At 37.7% G+C, this 22,854-nt stretch overlaps 3 protein-coding genes across 4 annotated transcripts in view; 2 read left to right on the top strand and 1 right to left on the bottom strand.

Annotated features, from left to right (window-relative positions):
- The window catches only part of LOC100375883 (polycystin-1-like protein 2), a 45,479-nt gene extending 42,048 nt beyond the window's left edge, over positions 1-3,431 (top strand). Inside the window, exons 31-32 of the mRNA XM_085498811.1 lie at positions 309-666; positions 1,159-3,431. Of these exons, the coding sequence (XP_085354937.1) occupies positions 309-666; positions 1,159-1,696 (896 nt within the window). The 3' untranslated portion in view covers positions 1,697-3,431. The remainder of the gene's footprint in view (positions 1-308; positions 667-1,158) is intronic.
- The window catches only part of LOC100366335 (beta-1,3-galactosyltransferase 1-like), a 414,782-nt gene that overhangs the window by 95,413 nt on the left and 296,515 nt on the right, over positions 1-22,854 (top strand). The gene's annotated exons all lie outside the window — the stretch shown is intronic.
- On the bottom strand, positions 12,066-21,475 carry LOC100376180 (uncharacterized). 2 transcript variants are annotated; one of them, XM_002738111.4, is made up of 2 exons: positions 21,337-21,475; positions 12,066-17,240 (listed from the first exon to the last, which is right to left on the bottom strand). In XM_002738111.4, the coding sequence occupies exon 2, from the start codon at positions 17,197-17,199 to the stop codon at positions 14,245-14,247; it is 2,955 nt and encodes a 984-aa protein (XP_002738157.2). In that variant the 5' UTR covers positions 17,200-17,240; positions 21,337-21,475; the 3' UTR covers positions 12,066-14,244. The 2 variants fall into 2 exon arrangements, with proteins under 2 accessions (XP_002738157.2, XP_085355368.1); XM_085499242.1 differs by lacking the exon at positions 21,337-21,475 and adding an exon at positions 21,025-21,111.

Below are 22,854 nucleotides of genomic sequence, written 5' to 3'. Positions count from 1 at the left end.
CACTAATCAATCAATCAATCAATCAATCAATAATAATAATAATAATGAGAGAATGGTATAATAATAGAAATAATTATATATGCATCTGTAATACTGTAATACTTCACATCCCCGTCAACATTTTAGTTGATTTTTCTATAATCAAAAAACAGATCTTGATATTATAATAATCATATCAAGATCATTCACATTTGTTGAATTATTTTGTGAAAGCTGACATTACTTTTTACGATTTCCCTTGATATTGCATGATTATCATGTTATGAAATAATATACATTTAACCATAATTTTCATTTGTATTTAATAGATGAAGATGACGATGCTGCTGACGATAATGAAGATGAAAGCGATCTGTCACCGAGAAGTGAGGCTGCCTTATGCCCAGACAATACCACTACACCACGAACTAAAAGCATTGCTTCATTGCGCCATAAATCACCCAAGAAGAAAAAACAAGAACACTCGTCAAAGAGGAAAAGAAGAGGACGACATGGTCGAAGATACCAACAGTTGATTTTCACCACCGAATTGGACAAAGAAAAAAACAAAGAAAACGACTGTGCTTGGTCTATGGGATCGGTTGTAGAATCACTTGAGAATCGCGTTGATATACTATCCGACTTTGTATCTGATTTTGACTACGACGATAACAAGAAAGCAAACAGGTAGGATGTTGTAATCACTTAAACAAACCTCTTTCTCGTACTTGGTCCAAAATTTGATTGTCGAATTAAAGAATGGTTTGGCATATTACAGCTGTTTGTTATTTTGTTCTCTTGTAAGCGTGGAATTCATCACTTAGTATACTGTAAAATACTTTATTTTAGCTGGAATTAATTTTCGCTGAAAAGGCTTTTTGTTGAATGTAAAATATAGGAATACAAGTATATTCGCTGGATTTTATTTTCACTGGATAATTCCTTTAGCAAAAATAGCGAAAATTAATTCCAAGCAAAAATAAAATATTTTACAGTATTTAAATATATATTTGCTCAGTTTTACTAAAACATCTTTTTGTCATATCTCATGATTTTTTTCACGCAAATGTGTGGGTCTTACATCACTTGTCGACTTTTAAAATGTGATACATTACTATGCTGATATATAAACATGATAAATAAATGAATAAATATAATTATCATTTTTATTTTGTTCAGACCATATACAGGTGTTATGAATAGCTCATACGACAAAGTCACGCAGAAAAGTCACGTGATAGATTCCGGCGGTGGAATGTTGGTTCATTTACCACAGTTGAAAGTCATACCTCAAATTGTCCACGTGGCATCAGACAGTAATGAAATGTCAGAGGCGCGTGATGCTGAAGCACATGGGCATAGCAAGAAGGAACGTGAACAACACAGACGAGGAACAAAGGTAAAGAGAGCCGGCACTGAATCGCATGGAGCGAAACGCCACCAAGGAGGCCATTTGGGTCCGTGGCATATTAGCGGGAATGATGTCAACGATGACCATGACAGGTTGGCTCCTGATATGTGGACGGATCATAAACACATAGACAGCAGGGATTATGTTCGACACAAGGAACCCGACACTAGAGCACCCTGTGGAGTGACAGACAGCAACGAACAGTCGATATATGACGCGGGTCAACAATTACGTATTCATCTTCCCCAAACTAGACACTTACCCAGTCGACTGCCGCCACTACCCGGCAGAACAAAACCACACTAAAGTAAAGTGCTAATCACTTTGTCAGTGGGAGTTATCACATACGAGTGAAAACAGATCGACAACCAACGATTATATATATGTGTGTGTATTTATTAACCATTTTCAGTTCATGTTCATGTTAAAAGTGGCATCGGTCATTAGGGCTATGAAGGTGTAAATATTGGCAATGATGTTAAAATAGAACAGCAACAAACTTTCGTGTCTTGCTTACCCTGCTGGCGGGGACGTGTGAAAGTATGTAATATTCAGCAATTGTATAGAGTTACTGATGTTTTCTTCTTTTTTTGGAAAAATAAAAATAGGCGATTCAACATAGCAAAAATGTGAAATAACTATTGTGAAAATGCAATCTACGTCAGCCCCGTTTTTTCACAATCACGACTATTCTACCGTCTGTTACGTATAATGTATCGTTTTAACTATTTTGGAAAAAAAAAACAAGAATACTTTTACGAATGTCTGTCAGTTGTACTGTGTTAGTTAGGTTACGTACACAAACACAATACACATTCTAAAGAAAGTAAATGAGTCATGTGAAGGGTAGAACATGATTTGTTACAAACTAGAATGAACAAGATGGCGGATTTGATGATGTACTCTGACGAAAATGCCACATGCACTGATAGCTGCAAAAAGTCTATTCCACGAGAACATAATGTTTATCAATATTCATAGTCGCGATAGAATAAAACGTATTGTACTTGTAAGATGTAACAAGAAATTGAAAGTCGATGAAACTTGTACAAAAGTTATCTAGTTCTGAGAACCGATAATTGTCTAACGAAATATCGCACTCATATTTAAGTAAATGAATCACCGTTGAGTTTTCATTATTAGAGTACTACAAACAAACAAACAAATCGACAAAAGAAACTTGTTACTAGAATATTTCAACATCCCATGACATGATAACATACTATTAGGACGACTACATTAAGACTGGGATATTTACACGAGAGATTTTTTTTTAATTTAAATCAGTAACACTTACAATTTTTTAATAAATATTTATTGCGATACGATGTTGCACGCATCCATTTCGCAATTACGTCACATTTTTCCTATGTTCCAATGTTCGCTTATTTTAGTAGAATAAACAAACATTTCAACTGGGGGCCAGTCTAGACAACATTCAGTCAATGTGATGACTCTCACATAACACGAATGTTTACGGGATGAGAATGTTAAATGCCGATGTGCAGTTGGTGAGGATCGTAATGAGACGGCCATATTACGCAGTGTGTGTAAAACATGCAAACAAGGGATTAATACCACAATACAAGTCCATACCAACAGAGAGATTGAACAGAATGTTATAAACGTATGATAGTTTAACTTACAAAGGGTATTGTCTAATGCACACCATTGTTGAAATTGACATTTAGCACTCCACGTGATCTAAAGATTTCATTGCCGAAACATCTACGTACGCACTTTGTTTCATTCGAATTCTGGAAATAATACCATCTAACTGAAACAACTTCCTCAACTTCACTGACATATACATATGTCGAATTTAATTCTAACAAGTCAAGATGACTCTTGTACACGCATTGGTGTTGATACAGCACATCAAAACACGGCATATAATCTATTATAATCGTTATAGTGTAACTTATAATTCAAATCATTGTCGTATATTTACACTATTGTTAATAATATTTACATAAGTTGTAATTTATTAGAAGTGCTGTCTTACGTATTTTTTCTGCAATACAGTTTGAATTTGAATCATACTTGCAATACGTCTCTTGTTTATTATTTAGTCAAGCTTGCAAACAAAACTGACAAATCAATTGACAAACCCAGCCCACCGGAGGTTTACTTCGGCCACGTCAATAGGAGCGCCCCCTTATCGAATTTCTTGATCCGCCGGTGGGTAACAGTCCTTTATTTCGGAAGAAATAGCGAGAGATACCAATATAACAGTTATACACTATGCATCACGCCTTCTAGTGTGAAAGCACCTCTATGCGTAAATAGGTTACACGAAAGCCATACAACAGGAGCAGCCAACGAGGAATAAATTTAAATATTCAATTCTCTGGAGCAAAATTTATTCTATGGGCCTTTTGAAATATGCTAATTAATATAACGGAAAGAGATGAAATTAAAAGCTGTTCATAAGCTACCCTCTACCTGAAAAAAATTGTCTTTCCCTCCTCAGGCTGCTGACCAAATTCATCTTTCCCGTGCTCTTATTGAAAAAAAAAACTTTTTTGCGTACTCCCCTACCGCCAACTTGCCAAATAAAATATCCTATTCTACATCCCTTGGTGTTCAACTGCAGAATTAAATTGCTTGGATTAAATTGTCCATGATGCATTGTTTACGTCGATCTAAATGATGCCCACAACCACCACTGTGGGTTTTACAATCGTAACACTTGGTTAAATTTATTTCCAACTACTGGGCACCCAAACCCGAGAATGGCTGTAAACTTCAAAACCATTACATGTGCAAGTTTGAGATTGTACATTGATGATGATATAGTACGACCTGCACCATCGAATTTTCCGACCAGAAGCATGATTGATTTTGGGAATTTCAAGTTCATTTATGTTACACTTGACACAATAACCAAGTTCATGTACATTTCCGTTTCAATCGACGATTCGCATTGTGCCGCAGAGGTCGTCCCTATGGTAAGGGGAAGACGTATAAACGAAACTTGGCTGGCTGAGATACAATTTCAATCTCGTGAAAACACTTGACATTGACGAGACGTATCATAGATTGAGGAGGAAACATGTGACCACCTCTTAAAGGTGTATTTTCTCACATCTTGTATGAAAGTCAGTTGTTCTCTTGAATAATCTGACCTTTCTTACGGATAACCCAACATTAACTTTGACATTGTTACAAATGTCCACCCACAAATGCTCCAAGTTCTTAAAAGATGGTGTGTCCATTTCAGTGAATAATTATATATTAGTTTATTACCAAGCACCATTCTAGATTTAATATTTAGTTCATCTCAAAACAAGACTTATCATTCAACAATAGTCAATTTCAATACAAACCTGGTAACATTTATTTTGAACAATCTTACATAACGTAAATTCATATTCACCAATTCACAAACAGCAGAAGTCTAATATGTACTACAAACTACACAAAATGCATGTAATTTGTATGTTTTATTTACATGTACTAGTTTCTTTTGTTATGTCTGTTGCACAATCCCGACGTTCTAATTAATAATTCGATTGAAGCTGGACTCCTTGGATGATTGTCATCTGAACTTTGTCCGTCTTTATAAATAAAGGCTGTCTGGAGCACATGTTAGCCTAGTCATAGAATTATGCCAGTACATGTACAGGAAAAGGTGAAGGGGCTTAATATAAATCATAAATTTGAACATGCATACTCAATCTCTATGATATTATTTCTTTTTAAAAATATTTTTAAACACAATTCTAGCTCAGATTGTGCATCATTGTTTCCTTAAACCAACAAATGGTCACAAACCAGCTAAATTGGCCACACCAACAGTAGGGTTCCATACACTCTCTAAGCTAATTTGTCGCATCGCATCACAACTTAATTTTGTACTTATTCTGGTTCAGTTTTAATACGGAGAAACCGAACAGGTGTGGATGTTTTGCGACTTGAGTTTTTTGATCCACCAATCACATCTGACTTGGCAGGCTTTGAAACTGATGACCGGGAACCAATAGCTGTTGTAGATTCCTTAACTGGAGCTGATGGGGAGGCCTCACTGTTAATACCTGACACAGGAGAGCCCTCAAGGTTAGTACTTTCGACACTAGTGCCAGGCATTTTATTTTGATCTGTATGTTTTTGCTGAGAAATGACATTACAACCATCAACATTAACCACAACCCATGTGGTTTGGTTGTCCGTGTCAGCGTCGGTACCTCTCTCAGTGCAGGCAACTGCAGTTGGAGAATTAATTTCTGATGAACTATCACTATAAACAGTTATAGCTTTGTCAGGACTTGGTTTTTCTTTCTTTATCTCAAATGGACTGGACATTGAATTTGTATGCAGGTTTGTTATTTCTGCACCCTCAGTTGTTTGATCCACAGACGTCTGATGAGAGAGCAGAACTGTTTGACTCTGTTCGGCTGAATTTGACAAACATCCCCGTTTTGTTATAGCTGGTGTGACTGTTGCACTGGTAGATGCTGGAACACTGTGAAATACATTTGCAGAAGCTGTATATCGAGCAGATACACAGTCCACAGTTGAATCTGGTGACTGATGTCTCAATTTACCAGCATTACCTAGAGGAGCAGGTATATTTGTTACTTTTTCAAAGACAGATTTTTTCTTTGTGCGAAATAATGTTTTAGCAGCTGGTTTCAAATATTTAGATCTGGCTCTTTGAGACCAACTGCTTTCTTGTTCTGCTTTTTTCAATGTTGGTTTTGGCCGAAGATATGTTTTTTCTCCAGTTGACACTATGGGAGACACTGTGCTTGAAGATATACATGTAGTTGTGACTGCAGGATGCACAGTGCCTTGCTGAGCTGGAATCAATAAAAAATCCTTGCCCTGTATATTCATTACTACATTCTGTGTTACCGTACTAGGGACAGTTTGATCTGTATGCTGCATTAATTCAGACATATCCACAGGCTGGCCGTGTAGAGATATCCCTGGTGTAAGACCAGACTGACCTTGCAAGGATATTATCTGTTGTTGCACTGGCACCATTGATTCTGTAAATGTACTCGGGGTTGATAAGATACAAGTTGAGGATGCACTGGGTAAGACTGATCCAGACAGTACTTGAGCTGATTGAGCAGACGTTTTATCTAATATTGGATGAATTGACTTATAATTTCCTTCACAAGTGATTCTATTATACATCATGGGATCCCTCACCTTAGCTACTGGTACCTTATTAAGCTCAGTATCTGGTATATCTGCTACGGTGAATGATTTAGGACATATGATTACTTTATACACACAGGCAGATGACTCACGACTGTCATTGCTTTCATCACCATTCTTTGGTGGCTTGGATGTATTCCATGGTGTTTGCTGTGGAACATTCATGACAATAACCTTCATTTGATGGGACGCTGCACCAGCTACAATAGAGTGTAAATCCTGGAGATCCGTGATCCAAAAACAAGATGGATTTTTCTGATGCATGTCATTCCAGGGAAGTTGAGATTGAACACTAAATCCTTTGGATGAGGAACTCTCATCAACCTTGGCAAACTTTCTCACAGGTTCAAAATTAGCTTCTGATGAGTCACTAGAAACATTTGTAGTAAGTGTTTTTGGAGAGTGTTCCAATCGTACATGCTCTTCCCAAGAAAATTCTTTAACATATTCTTCATTGTGTTTATGTGCATCTCTTTCCTTCTTTGATGGAAATGACACAGTTACAGTTGCTTCAGGTTGAGTTGTGGCTACACTGGTAGTAATGATTTCCACACGCATGATGAAAGTAAAGATGCAGGCTAGTATTACATTGAGAAACCAGTGTCGTGTCTTTATACTATCCCTGAAATATACAAGAAGATCGTCATCATTGTTACCTTTCAACAATCATTTAGTGTTTTTAAGTTTTAAAATTGGAGCTGCTAAGATCAATAAATATTATATAAAGAATATTACAGTAGGTAGATGTAATCATAGTCATTGGCAATAATTTAATATCCAGGTGTTTCGGATGATATACCTTATCTCAGTTATCTGAATTAAGGGAAAAATGCATTTAGAGGTGGAATTTCACTTTTATTAAAAACAAACACATGTGCCACGGTCTAGTTTAACTGTTTAATTTGCATAAACCTTATTTAATTAATGTTGATTGATCGCTGGAGCTTAACAGTAGTATGCAAATCATGTTTTGGGAAGACTAGTTTCGTTTTCTGTGTACTTCTTTCACCATGGAGTTACCTCCATGGTTTCCCAAACGCCGTTCCTATGCAACACATCAGCTTTATTTAGTATATACAACAATGCCACATGGAGTAAACAGCAGAAGAAGTCAGGAAAAAGAAAGACTAACACTATGTTAGAGGAAAAAAGAATGTTACCGAAGGAATCAGACCGTGGTTCCTATCATAACCAAAGAGAAGACGTGATTTTTAGTGCATAGTGTACCGAAAGTGACAGCTCCCCGACAGAGTCCGTCTCTAAGTATGAAACAGACACAGGATCATACATCTGTACAACAGAAAAAACAGATGCCTCGACAAAAAAGTGGGCCATAATGACAATATAATGGAAGAAGATTTTGAAGTCCTGAGAATAATCGACCTACATTGTAATGTCCCTGAACGAATGCTTGGAGAAAGTCACAACCTGTGCACTCTGTGGGAAAGGAACTTTGACCCTGCATGAAAAAACATGACAAGGCGGGGGAAGCTTTTTCGAATTAAGATGTTTGAACATCAAGCTGTGGAGATTAAGAGAAAGAAAATTATGAGAATGCATGCAATGGGCAAAGGAAGACAGGCACTCATCAAATTGTCAAGTTTCGTTGGACTTCCGCCACCAATTTCCACTCCCCCATACAAAAACCACACCGCCATTTTGGCTTCAAATAGCGAGGAGACGGCCGAACAAGAATTTCTGTCAGCTTTCAGAAAAGTACCAATAAAAACATTTTTTCCAGAAATTACAGAGACAATACTATTGTGATCCATAGCATACTTTGACATAGTCTATTGACGTTATTTTATTTTTATTATGACATCTGCGAGTTGGATTTAACCTTAGGCCCCTTGCGAGTCGGATATATAAACAATCAGCTGATCGGTAATTTACATACATGTGCATACAAGCTCCACCCATTGTTGACTTTATAAACATAGCGGGACATCAGAAGCTTGGCTCACGAGGACAGTTTCACCAACTCCGCGTTTTGTAGAACAAAAACGCTCACACAAATAGATTTGCGCAGATTTTTTATTTTTTAAAAACAATATTGTTCCAGTTGTGGTACTCAATCTTTTCGTAGTGTTTCGACAGTGTCCACAAGGTACGCGAAGTGACATTCGTAGTTTCGCATAAATTTGAACAAAATGGCGATTATCTCAACTTCATTTTTGACTTCAATGAAAATACTACAAGCTTTTGTTCTATAAATCTAGTGAATATATGTTTTAAACAAGTCAAACTGCCACTCTATAAACCTATGCATTCAGAAGTTAAATAGTTTTAAACAAAATTTAACCAAAAACAGACATTTTCAACCCATTTTCTATACCACAAAAAAATGCATCATACTGTTGAAAAGCTGGCAAAATAAGCTTTCATATGGAATATAACATGACAAAATTAACGTATTTGTTAGTAGTGTAATTTATTGTTTAAAACTCCTATAAATCATGGTGCAGCGCCACCTTAAGCAGATTTAGGATTAATATACAAGTAAAACAATATATTATTATACATCTATCATCCTAACGGCATAAGTAACAGCGTGCCGTAAATTTGCAGTATTGCATGGGGTATGTTCATCCTACCATATTAAGCAATGTGAATTAAGATTTCAGCATTCCCAAGACATATCCTTGGGAGGAAAAGATGTATAATAATAAGGCTATTACTGTAAAATCTGTATTAGAAGCTGTAGCTTCTATTAAAATGGTACAATGCAACAGAGGGGATGCGGCTTCTATTAGAGCATCTACACATACATGTACGAGAAATGATGAATTTTTGGTTCTCAATTGTACAAAAAGAATGGGTGTGACTTCTATTAGGGATGCGGCTTCTAATACAGATTTTATGGGTACGAGGATACCGCAAAGTATGCACTCAGACAGTACGCCGACAGATCAACCACCGCTGCTTGTCGGTCGATACTCTTGTTACGTTGTACTGTCTTCGTACATACTTTTCAGTGTCCTCATAATAACCTCATATTATTGGTGGTGGAGTATTACACTAAAGATCGTAATTTTACAGAAATATTGATCACATCAATGTAAACAGGTGCCCATGGATGTCGCTAATGTGCTAAAAAGCACATGCATTGCTTAGGTATAGAGAAATGAACACTAACAAAAAACTAAATTTGAATGATGCTTTAAATTATTGAACTACCCTTTAATTACTGAATACTAGTGTGTAGCTCACACATGTATGATTTATCTAGATTTTACATATGCTAGGTCAACAACGATTGACAACGAATCTCTTTGGGATAATTTGTGTAAGTGAAGATGAAATAGATACTATATGAATGGAGGACGGTAGATTTTTCCAAACTCGATTCTTCCCATAACTTGATTCGTCCCAAAATCTATTCGCCTCACAAGTCAATGTATTAGTTAATAAATTAATACAGTGGTGTATGGTATGGTGGTGCTGGGTAGTTATATTTCGTGGTATATAGCAAGCATGTCAGTAACAGTTAGCCAAACCCAAAACCGACTAGACATACACGTAGCACACACTGTACTTCTATTTCAACTCCTTGCACACAAATATAGAAATCGACATCACCCTGTCCAAGATTGTAATGCTTACCAAACAAAAATGGAGCGAATGTGAATTGAAACAAATAGACTTGTGGGACAAATTTGAATTGGGATGAATTGACTGTGAATCATATTATATCTGAGTTTGATCATAGTATATCTGAATGTATTGATATGAATCATATCAGACACATTGCAGAATGATCTCTACAACATATTGTAGAGTTATATAAGTGGTTGAGGCAGATTTAAAAAAAAATCTACATAAAAAAAAATCTCTTCTGATTCCAAATATATCATTTATTAATTTTTGCTGAAAAGACTTTTTGGATGCTGCATGGAATTTATTTTCACTGATTTTTGATGAGTTAAATGTAAAATATAGGAAAAACGATATATTTCCCTCGATATTATTTTCACTGAATTACCCCTTCAGCAAAAATAAATTCCAAGCAATATTTTACAGTAACTCAGTGAAGTTCCCTGAAGCGTTGATTACGCTGTGTATTTTTATATTGTTTCCACATCGCGGGATATCCAATGAGATCCTCAGAGCTTCCATGGGGACCTTCTTCGATCGATCGCCTGCAAGCCGACTGTAACAACTGACCCTCCACAGAACTGATATAAGCACCGGCGATTGAAAAAAAATCTGCATTGAAACCAGGAGCAGGCAGCTGTAATGAGCTACCACGGGAGCCTAACATTTTATTTATTTGGATGACATTGCCAAGCTGTTTTAATTCTATAATTTTGAGCAAGGCATACATAGTCATTCCTAGTCATAGACGTCTATGTATTGACTTCTAAAACCAACCACACGAATAGATAGTCAGGTCATTGAGGAGGTACGGCAGTGAGAGTTAAGGTATTATTGTGAACGGAAAACCTGCGTTACTCAGAGCACAGTCATACCTGGGGAGGTAAATAATAACTGTGAAACTCACCTCTATCTAGTGATGGCAAGAAAATCATACCATAACACAGCAATCTCTCACGTAAAGTCCTATTCGGAAGGAGAATGACCTCACTACTCACAGTTTACAAGAACGCCGCCATAACAATAAAGGTTAAAAGTCGTGACGAACGTCCTGTCGTAGATGGCGCTGTTACATGACATTTACTTTTACTACCGGGAGAAGGGGTACTACAGTAATCATTGTTTGATTAGTCGCATGTATTTGATTATCACGTATACGTGATACACCAGTTGACTGTGCCATGTAACCACGCCTTGTGGCCAATATTTCACGTTTATGAAAATAATCGAGAGCTCGTGTCCAAACCTGCAGCAGTTATTTTTAAAAACGAATTTAATTTTACATAAATACTTCAGGCTTGTATAAAACCAATCTGATTAAAATAAGATTCTGGTTGGCTTAATTTTTTCAATTTTATTTTAATATATCTTTTTTTTATAATTATTAATTTTTATTATTATTACTATTAATTTTATTTATTATTATTCATTTTAATATTTGCTTTTACAATAAATTTGCCACACCCAGTGGCTTTCATAAACAAACCAAACTTTCTGAGAACACATGGCATTCAGAAATGCCTTTTGTTTCTAAGAGCCCTAATCTCACAAAGCTGTTGATCAATATTAATAGAGACAAATACGGTATGACTCATAATTCAAGTGTAAGCATTAATTAATTAATTAATTGTAAGCAAAATTAGAGCAAAGAACACAATAAAATTGCTTGAAAACATTAACCCTTTGAGTGTCAACATTTTAGTGTAAATATTTTGTCAATTTTTTATTTATTTTTTATTTATTTATCTTAATCTCTTATTGGCTATAAATCTTGAATCAAATTGTAGAAAAATTCTGAAATTATTTTGGGGATTTTAAATTTGACTGAGAATGGTGACAAAAATTGACTGGACGTAATAGAAGTCACAATCAACACACATATGCATGCAATGACATATCACAAACCATTAACTGATTTTAACAACTATTCTATTATATAATACACCAAATTTATAGATATCAAAAACACCTAGTTTTCGTACATATTCTTTGAAACATAATTACCGGTACACTGAATTAAAAAAAAAAGTAATGATATAAAAAAGCTGAGAGAAAACAAGTACAACAAATTGCGAATGTAGATATTGGAAATATAAAAAGATACAGTAATTAAAAAATAATTAGAATTAGCCGATTACTCCATTATGCAAATAAGATAATTAAGTAAAGCAGATTGTTAAACTTTAAAAGGCAAGAGACACATTTCCACCTTAATTAATTTGAATTACATAATCTGTGTAATACTAAACAAAATTAAAATGAATACTAATTAAATATTCATAGGGTAAAATTCAAGGATATTCATGATACAGTATGCAAACAGCACCTTAATAGTTGGAAAATTATTTTCGAGTGAGCCAACAAATTAATTTTCCAGCTATTTGCATGCTACTACAAGCGCTGTATCAGGAATATTCTGGTAATTTACCGATAGTACCAAACATATAATTTAGTCTGAACATTACACATATTGAATAACAATTTTTTTTTTTTAAAAACTGACAAAAATGCACCTTATGCCCATTTAGGTTAATCCAAATCTTGGATGGTATTTTCCTTGAAAGCAAGCAGTGATTAATGAGACAAGAGATTCAAACAGGGTATGAATATAATGTACAAGTAGATTAATTCCCATAAACTTCTACAAAAATAATGCGGTCTATAAACCACAATGTAGCAAAACCTGAATTTTTAAATATGCCCAGAAGCTCTCAAAATTGAGCTAGTTATTATGCAAATTAGGTAATAAATATGCACAGAAAGCCTCATCCATCTGTTAAACAAATTAAGTAATAATATAAACAGATTTAAAGCGTAACGAATCATTAACCCTGTGCAACCATATACATAGTTTATGAAACATAACCATAAATTCTAAACATTTAAATCAATAAAACAATAATACACATTTTTTCAAACAAATACAAATCAAAAATATGGATCATCAGAAAACACCCTTGTTTCCAAGCATGTTTAAGAAAAAAAATTATTAAATTTGTCATGATTTTTTCTATTATGCACATTCATACTTTTTCTCATTAAAGGCCCAGGTATACTATAAATACGCTATAAATAAATAGCGTACAATAAATAAATAGTGTTTGAGCTGAGATTTTGGCGGATAAAAGTCAAAAACACGAAAGGGGTTCGCTACTAATATTGAATAACTAACTACTGTCAATCAAAGTCACGTGATGTTGGACCGCTGAAACAGGATGTGTCATAGGCTATGCAAGTGATTAACAACACTCATTAGCATAGTCACACCTCCAACTCATACTTGCCCAAGGCAAGTGAATTGGCCTTTAATATACTGTGGAATACTTTATTTTTGCTGTAATTAATTTTCGCTGAAAAGGCTTTTTGGGCATTTTGTATGGAATTTATTTTCACTGCTTTTTGATGAGTTTAATGTGAAATATAGGAAAAAAAGTATATTCCCTGGATTTTATTTTCACAGAATCATCCCTTCAGCGAAAATAAATTCCAAGCGAAAATAAAGTATTCTACAGTACGTAAAAGGTTACCATGAGAACACCTCACAATATGCATGTGGCAGCACATCAATCATATCGACTAACATGTAACAGAGGTCGATGCGATCCAGTACTGCCTTAGTACATACTTTGCAGTACTCTTGTGATAACCTAAATATATCAAATAAACACGCTCTTCCTGTTTGAAGTAATAATTTAAATCCAAATTGACAATGCAAAACATTTGTTGTGACGGGATTCAACTTTCAACCTGCTCCAAAGCATTTCCGAGCATGATATGGACATGAACAAAAGAAAGTGTTCAACATCGATAATCTTGAAAGTGCCAATATTGGTGAGGTAAGTTTACCCGAAATATCGAAAAAATTTGCATATTCAAACAAGTGCAGATATTATTTTTGAACAAATGTAGATTTTCACAGTAAATTGTATTGTTTTTCGATGCTACATAATGTGTAATTATGCATGTTTGTTTGTTTGTCAGATTATCTTTATGCATTCATCAGATTACATCCCTACACAAAAATGTCACACTTCTTGGCATCACATTGTATGCAATGTTATTGTAGATTACTTGTTAAGATCAACATTCTCCTACAAATTAGTAAAAAAAAAATGTTTCTCCACAGTAGAAAACATCTCTGCTGTATCTGCATGCGTCCTCAAATGGTCAGTCAGATTACTTTTTTGATTGAACCCTTTTCCACAATGTGGGCATTTATATGGCTTCAAACCAGTATGTATTCTCATGTGTTTTGTCAGATCACTTCTTTGGATGAAAGTTTTCTTGCACACATTGCAACCGAATGGCCTGAAACCAGTATGTGTACTCATGTGATACTTCAGACCTGTTTTCTGCGTAAAACCTTTCTCGCACTGCATACATTGGTAAGGTTTCTGCCCTGTATGTGTCAGCAGGTGGATTTGAAGATTGCCTCTTTGGCTAAATCTCTTTAGGCAATGTGTGCATTGATGCGGCTTCTCGGCAGTGTGTACATGCGTTACGTGCGTTGTCAAATTATCTTTGTTTGCAAAACACTTCTCACAATATTCGCATTGATGTGCTTTGACACCCGTATGAGTTCTCATGTGTTTAGTCTGATCACTTTTTTGGATAAAACTTTTCTCACACCAATCGCATCCATATGGCCGCACACCAGTATGCGAACTCATGTGATATGTCAAACCTGTTTTCTGGATAAAGCTTTTCTCACACATTGTGCACTGGTATGGCTTTTGTCTTGCACGTGTCATCGGCAGCACTTGCAAACTACTTTTTTGCATAAAATTGTTTTTTGATTCTTCCTGTTGATGTGGTTGCTCAGAAACATGTGCCTGCAACTTCAGACCACCTCCGTTGCTAACATCGTTTACACAATATGGTTCCTCATTCCCTGGTGTCCTCGGGTGATAAATCAGATTAATATTCCGGATATAATTCCTTCCACGTTGATTACCTTGATATTTTGTATGACTTTGTGTATTATGACTTGTCAGATTATTTTCAGTTTTAATATGAATATGTTGATAGGGATCGATAAATGGAATATTACCACTCTGGTTTGCAAGACCATTCTCCTGAGAAATATTATCAAGCATGTCACACTGACATGCCTTCTCTTGTGTATGTGTTGACATGTGAGATACCAGATCAGATTTTTCGATGAAGCTATTTTCACACATTATACATTGATATACTTTTTGAACAGCATGCGTTTTTATGTGTTTTGTCAGATCACACTTTTTGATGAAACTACTTGAGCACTGATTACATTCATATGGCTTTGAGTTAGTGTGTGTTCTCATGTGTTTTGTCAGATCACTCCTTTGGATGAAGTTTTTTGAGCACTGATCGCATTCATAGGGTTTCACCCCAGTGTGAGTACTCATGTGGTATACCAGATTAGTCTTTTGGTTGTAGCTTTTTTCACACAACGTACACTGGTAGGGTTTCTTAATAGCATGTGTTTTCATTTGTTTCGACATGTCACTGTCTTGTGTGAAATTTTCCACGCATTGATCATGTTCATAGGACTGCACATCCATATGGCTACTCATGTGAAATGACAGATCAGTCTTTTGTGTGAATTTCTTCCTACACGGTGCAGACTGATACAGTTTAGCATGTGTTTTCATGTGTTTTGTCAGATCACTCCTTTGGATAAAGCCTTTTGTGCACTGATTGCATTTATATGGTCTCAAACCGGTATGCGTGCTCATGTGATAAACCAGATTATTCCTTTGGCTGTAGCTTTTCTCACACAGTGTACACTGATACACATTGCGATTGGCATGTGCTCTCTTGTGTTTCGTCAAATCACTTTTCTGGACGAAGTTCATTTCGCACTGATCACATTCATATGGCTTCACACCAGTGTGCATACTCATGTGGTATACCAGATTATTTCGTTGGACGAAGCTTTTCTCGCACTGCGTACACTGATATAGTTTCTGATTAGTGTGTGTTCTCTCGTGTTTTATCAGATCACATTTCTGGATGAACTTTTTCTCACACAGATGACATTCAAATGGTTTCAATCCAGTATGTGTACTCATATGATACACAAGACTATTTTTTTGGTTAAAACTCTTGTCACAATGCTGGAAAATGAACGGCGCCTCCCCAGTATGCATCCGCATGTGAATTTGTAGATTACCTTTCCGAGTAAAACTTTTCCCACACTGGTCACATTGAAATGCTTTCTTGGCAGCATGTGTTTTCATATCCTCCTTCAGATTGTTTAATTGGTTGAACTCTATCCCACAATGTGGAGACGTATATGGCTTTACATCCATATGTGTTCTTACGTGCTTTGTCAGGTCACTCTTTTGAGTGAAATTCACATTGCACAAATCACATCTATACGATTTCAAACCAGCGTGTGTACTCATATGGTATATTAGGCTTGTCCGTAGATTGAAGCTCCTTTCACATTGCGTACAATGATACGGTTTGGCACCAGCATGAGATCGCTTATGAATTTGCAGTTGACTGTTTTGGGTAAAAGTCTTTCCACACTGATCACAATGGTAAGGCTTCTCAGCAGTATGCGTCCTCAGATGATCTGTCAGATTGCTTTTTTGGTTGAACCCCTTCTCACAGTGTGGACATTTATACGGCTTCAAACCAGTATGGACACGCATGTGTTTAGTCAGATCACTCCTTTGAATGAAATTTTTCTCGCATACTTCACATGCATATGGCTTCACACCAGTGTGTGTACTGATGTGGTAGTTCAGACTTGTTTTTTGGATAAAACCCTTCCCGCACAGCAAACACTGATACGGTTTCTCCCCGGTATGAGTTTTCAAGTGTAATTGCAGATTGCAGTTTTGAGTGAAACGTTTCCCGCACAGCACACACTGATGCGGTCTTGCAGCATTGTGTGTCCTCATATGTTTAATCAAATTACTTCTTTGGTCAAAATTTTTACCACACTGTGTACAATGGTGCAAGTTTTTGTCAGAATGTATCATCGTTTGATTATTAAGATCTTCAGTTTTAGAAAACATATTATTATAAAGTCCATCATCTGCCATGTGATCCATTTATCTTAGCTCATTCAATGTTTTCACGTTTCTCACTTGACCTGCAAAAATAACATATAACATATAAATAACAGATAAATTATTAATTAGGGGGTTGAAAATTATGAAAATGTCTCATAGGTTTGTCACAGTTCTACAGTACATCAGATGACATTCGTATGAAATTTGATTAAAAGATTTGTCCACTTAGTTTACTTTAAATACTGCAAGGTCTGAGAATAACTTGAAGGTTGGTGATTTAGGCGATTTACCCTGCTGCCGGGTAGACGTCCGCCCAGAGAGGGTGAGGAACCACCACCTGGCTCTTACCTCCCTGGGGGCGCGCCACTACCCTTCCCTCCCATGGAAGGGTATAAGCGCTTGCCTCCTGGCTTACTCTGGCTAGCGGACGACGCCCTAGGGCGTTGTGTTTTCTGTGCTTTGGGTGCCCTCCGTTTGCCCATGGCAGGACCAACTGGCTAGCAGATTCGATCTGAACCCTCTGGTTTATTGCACTCCGAAGCTCCGAGACTACACCCACCATTCCCTGAACAAAGAGGGTGGAGGATGTCCAGTCTGCGTCACTGAGGTGGGGACGTCCCCCGGCTCAGCTTGTCGGTGAAAACATGTGCGTCTAAGGCCGCGTCTCGTAGCACAGTAGTGGCCCTGGCCAAGAGAGCCAGGCGACACTAGGGGGTGTCGCATGTAGATGTGCGGTAGCCCACCAGTAAAAATGTCGCCTGGTCTAGGAGGCTGGTGCGTTCTGCCTCCAAGGTCTCCAGAGTGCTGGTCACGCATAATAATGTGCTCAAGCAACTCTGCCCTCAGGGCTGAATGGGTCGTCTTCAATTGGCAAAGTCACCCATGGAACACGGCTATCCCCCTTTGCCCGGTTTGCCAAATTCGTGGTACCGGGGCCTGGGGAAGGAGCCTTGGAATCCGGTTGGGGGCGTTTTGGTCTCATCCCACGCTATGGGGTCTGATCCCGAAACCACACCGCCCGGGTAGCGTTTGGTCCAGTGGGAAGTGTTGCCTAATGTTATCCTCACCCGGGGGCCTTAAGCATTACATCCTCTGCGGCTGACCAATGCCGCCCATCAACACCGTTTGCATGCTTTGCACCCCACTCCGCACTCAGGCGGACAGGGAGACGTGCCGACGGGGTTGCTTTGGATCCCGACGCCCGTGATCCCTTAAGTCTTGAAGCAACCTTAGGTGGTCGCTTTAGGATTAAGGGTGGGGGTATATACATCGTATCACTGGGATCGATGATACATGTACTCCACCTCACCCCAAAAGCGTGACTGGGAATGGGGGTTCCCCGGAAGAGACGTGTTTGAATGCAAACATGCTTTTGTGTCTCTTCCTGCTTGCCCACAGAGGGGACACAGTGGAGACAGCTCACTCCGACTGCGTCTGATCTACCCGGCCTGCCAGGGACGCAATTGCCCCGACAGTCCTTCAACCAAAGCCCTCGACTTGGAGGCAAACCCGGCGCCGTGCGAGGAAGGGTCCACAAAGAGACCCACAATGGGCCCCATAGGAGGAAAGTCTCCAGGGGCACAGCCTCGCTGCAGCCAGTAAAATCAGGTAAAACACCGCCTGAAAAAACAGACTGTGAGGATGCCCTCCGATCAGCGGGGGAGACAGAGAAAAATATCGGTACCTCCACCGTCGGGCCTCTTACTCGACGTCCCCGGTACATGAAGTACCGGTAGCCGAGCGTGAGGACTTTCCACTCATGCAAAACACGCAACTCACTTTAACGGATTTGTTTACTGGACGCGCGACCTTGCTGTGATGCGGTCAGTCTCAGCGATTTTGATGGCTCTGACAGAAAATCTCAGGCCTCAGAACTCCAGTGAAAAAACACGCTTTCACGCAAAAACCCTGAAACCCGCACGTAGCTACGATAAAGTATCTCGGATGCGGGTACTATGCTGGTAAATTCTGAATATAACCACTGCACTGCGTGTTTTGAGTCGACCAGAAAGAAAAACGGCAGTGAGCCCTGGTGTTGTCATTACATCTATATATTCATTGCTAAATACATTGAAATAAAAGACAACATGCATGAGGGAAACGAATTACAGTTGTAAAAGGTGCCGCCATGAAAACCAACTGGTTACGTAGTGGCACCGGATTTTAATTTCTTTGTTGTGAAAAATACTACACACAAAGGAGAAAACGTCAGGAGGGTAAAAATGACAAGGAAAACTTATCCTACCAGCTACAATGTCGGATGCCGTGCAGCGGCAACAACCCAAGCTATAAATCCAGAAAAAAAAAAGCAGGCGATCCAGCAGAGCTCGATAGATTTCATCTCCAATCGAGGCGGAGAGAAATTCAGAGTGATGGACGGCTACCTGTGGCGCTGCCAGGTGGTCTCGGTCACGTGGGTTTGTGACGTAAGGGGTAAAAGAATCTTGAGGTCATGGGGCTTCCCCCGACCTGGATTCTATCTCTCCGTCACCGGCAGAATCGCTGATTAATGCCTACAGTTCAAAATAGTCATTTTGACTGACCGGAGTCTATGGTGGGTAATTGAACGTAGTGAATTGCCATTAGAACTGAGTCAATATGAATGCAGTTTGGGAAATAAGCTGGTGCAATGTTTGTTACAACATATTCAAACAGTTCTGTGGTAGGGTTACTTTTTTAATCACGTAACAATTCTCTATTTATATATTTTGCCACTATCCTTGTACTAGATAACACACCTATTTGTGGATTTAGTACTCTCAAGTGTGAGTAGTTATAGGTGCCCTGGTTATCACAACCGTAAAGTAAATAAATAAATAAATAAAATAAAAGTGTTTATTATTATTATAAACTGGAGCTTATGTCTACAGTGTACTACAAAAATATTGCATATACTAGTAGTATTGTGACCTCTGAAAAATATGAAAATAACCTTTATGTGTGGCCAGAAAGCCGAAAGTGTTGATTATTTTTACTGTGTTTTCTGGGTCACGGTCATGCATGGTGAATTGGGGGCATTTCGCCAATTTACCACTTCGCCCGAACGGTTTCGCCCGATTACCTGTTCGCCAATTCCAATCTGATAAAACTTAATTTTTCCTTTAATATTAGCATTTTTTGGTAACTTGACACAGTAAAACACAGAGCTACAACAATTCAACAAATTGAGTTGAGGAAAAACTTTTGAAATATTTTTCTAGTATTGTGTTTGTTTTCCCCAGTTTCACTTCCAATATTGCATGAACTTTTTGTTTCCTGGATGGGGGGAGCAATGAAAGTAAAGATATAATGCATAATTTACATTTACATTACATTTATTTATTTACCCTGGAATAAAACTAAATGTTACGTTAGGGGTCCGGAAAGAAAACCCCTTAGGAAAAAAAAACTAGGAAAAAACCCCATAGTGAAAAACAATTGTTTTTTATCACCAATGCTTGCACATTGTCAGTATTTTGCTTGCACATTGTCAGTACATGTATTTGCATGTAAAATAAATGGCAACCCCCATATCGGTACTCCACTACTCGTTACATATCAGTATATTAGCCTCCGTACATGGCTGTCGTATTAAAGTGTGATATTAACATCGGAATTGATGGCATAACGACAGCTCTACTGAGGTGCCGACAAAGCCCCGATGAAAACGAGCACCCCCACATTAATTCAGACTTGTACACACAGCTACAGTAAGTATGATCATGGACGTACTAGAGAGTACTCACAGCGAGTGATAATACTCGTACTACATGTACAATGTAATAGTAATTGCACGATCACGGTCAAGTCTCCTGTTTCTTTGCATGCGACTGTGATTACGACTACTTGTGTACAATGCACAAGTGCATTCATGCCGAGTCTTACCTGGTTATATAACCCACGAAATACACAATCACATTCTAGACTGATTAACAACAAACCGGAAAACCGCCATCTTGAAACATCCCACGATGCAATGCGAAACGAGGTCATTGTCGGTTCAGGGCTCATACCACTAATTGAGTTTCCATAGACGACAATGTTAACATATGACGAGATTGCTATATGAAAATGATGAAGAAAGTTGAAAACATGGCTCAAAAATGGGAAATCAACATGCCAGTAATCAACCATATGAAAAAAACTAACATGTTGGCCAGCTCAAACTCTCACAAATCTCAGGTAAACAAGACATACCTACTGTATTTGGATTGCACCTAGAGAAATCACTGGAAAAACACCAAGATTAGAACATCCAAATACACACAGAATAAACCCACAGGTACACAGCCGCTAAGTAGTAAACTAAAGACCACATGTTAGTCTCACCTTTGACCCAGGTGATCACGCCCTCAAACAGGGAGCACCTGAGAAAAAAATATTTAAAAAATTTCATTGGTTCTTTACAAGGTATTTAAATTGAACAGTGGCATGAGACCTGATATAATATATTGTGGTGAAATCAGGATGTTTTTCGGTACTAAATATCACAGTCCCTCACTGTTCAAATGTACAGGTTTTCATTCACAACAACTATCACAATATATATATATATCAATCGTTATACAGTAAATGAGCTAAGATAAATGTTGCTGTGTTCATATATTGACAAACTTTTTATTTATACATGTATATTCCCAAAGACCCTCACATAATGTCTTAAAAAACAAGTCATTGTCAATGACACGTCCCCGTTCCGTTCATATTTGAGTGACATATACATTCAAAGCAGATCATGACCGAAATGCACCTGCATATGTACAACACATTGTGCTAAATCTGAACAAAATCCATCCATGCATGACTGAGATCCGGTTCTGGAATTGTGAAAATACGTGATTTTGATGCATTTTCGGCCTTAAAATGGCCATCATTCCGCTATTGTTAAGCAGATCATGAAACAAATGCACATATCTATTTGTGACATGATGTACCATGTGTGTGTGAAGTTTGAACTTGATCAATCCAGACATGTCTTGGATACGGATCCAGAACTAAATTCTTTAACAAAATGGCCGCCAGTCGGCCATTTCGAACTTGATCCGAAAAAAAAAAGACGTGCATCAAGGTCCTATTATGTTTCATGTATGTACCAAATTTGAACAAAATCCATCCATGCATAACTGAGATACGGGTCTGGAATGGTGAAAATGTGCAATTTCAATGCATTTTCGGCCTTAAAGCGGCCCCCATTTGGCTATCGTTAATGAGATCATGGAACAAATGCACATACATATTTGTGACATGATGTACCTTGTGTGTGTGAAGTTTGAACTTGATCAATCCAGACATGTCTCGGATACGGATCCAGAACTGAATTCTTTAAAACAAAATGGCCGCCAGTCGGCTATTTCGAACTTGATCCGAAAATAAAAAGACGTGCATCAAGGTCCTATTATGTTTAATGTATGTACCAAATTTGAATGAAATCCGTCCATGCATAACTGAGATCCGGGTCCGGAATGGTGAAAATGTGCGATTTCAATGCATTTTCGGCCTTAAAGCGGCCGCCATTTGGCTATCGTTAATGAGATCATGAAACAAATGCACATACATATTTGTGACATGATGTACCTTGTGTGTGTGAAGTTTGAACTCGATCAATCCAAGCATGTCTCAGATACGGATCCAGAACTGAATTCTTTAAAACAAAATGGCCGCCAATCAGCCATTTCGAACGCGATCCAAAAAAAAAAATGACGTGCATCAAGGTCC

The sequence above is a fragment of the Saccoglossus kowalevskii genome, chromosome 5 (assembly GCF_978046115.1).
Source record: "Saccoglossus kowalevskii chromosome 5, keSacKowa6.1, whole genome shotgun sequence".
Lineage (NCBI taxonomy): Eukaryota > Metazoa > Hemichordata > Enteropneusta > Harrimaniidae > Saccoglossus > Saccoglossus kowalevskii.
This window is presented reverse-complemented; position numbering and strand designations above follow the sequence as displayed.

Excerpts from the sequence above, each read along its gene's own strand:
- LOC100376180 (XM_002738111.4), bottom strand. The coding sequence starts at position 17,199 with ATGGATCACATGGCAGATGATGGACTTTATAATAATATGTTTTCTAAA.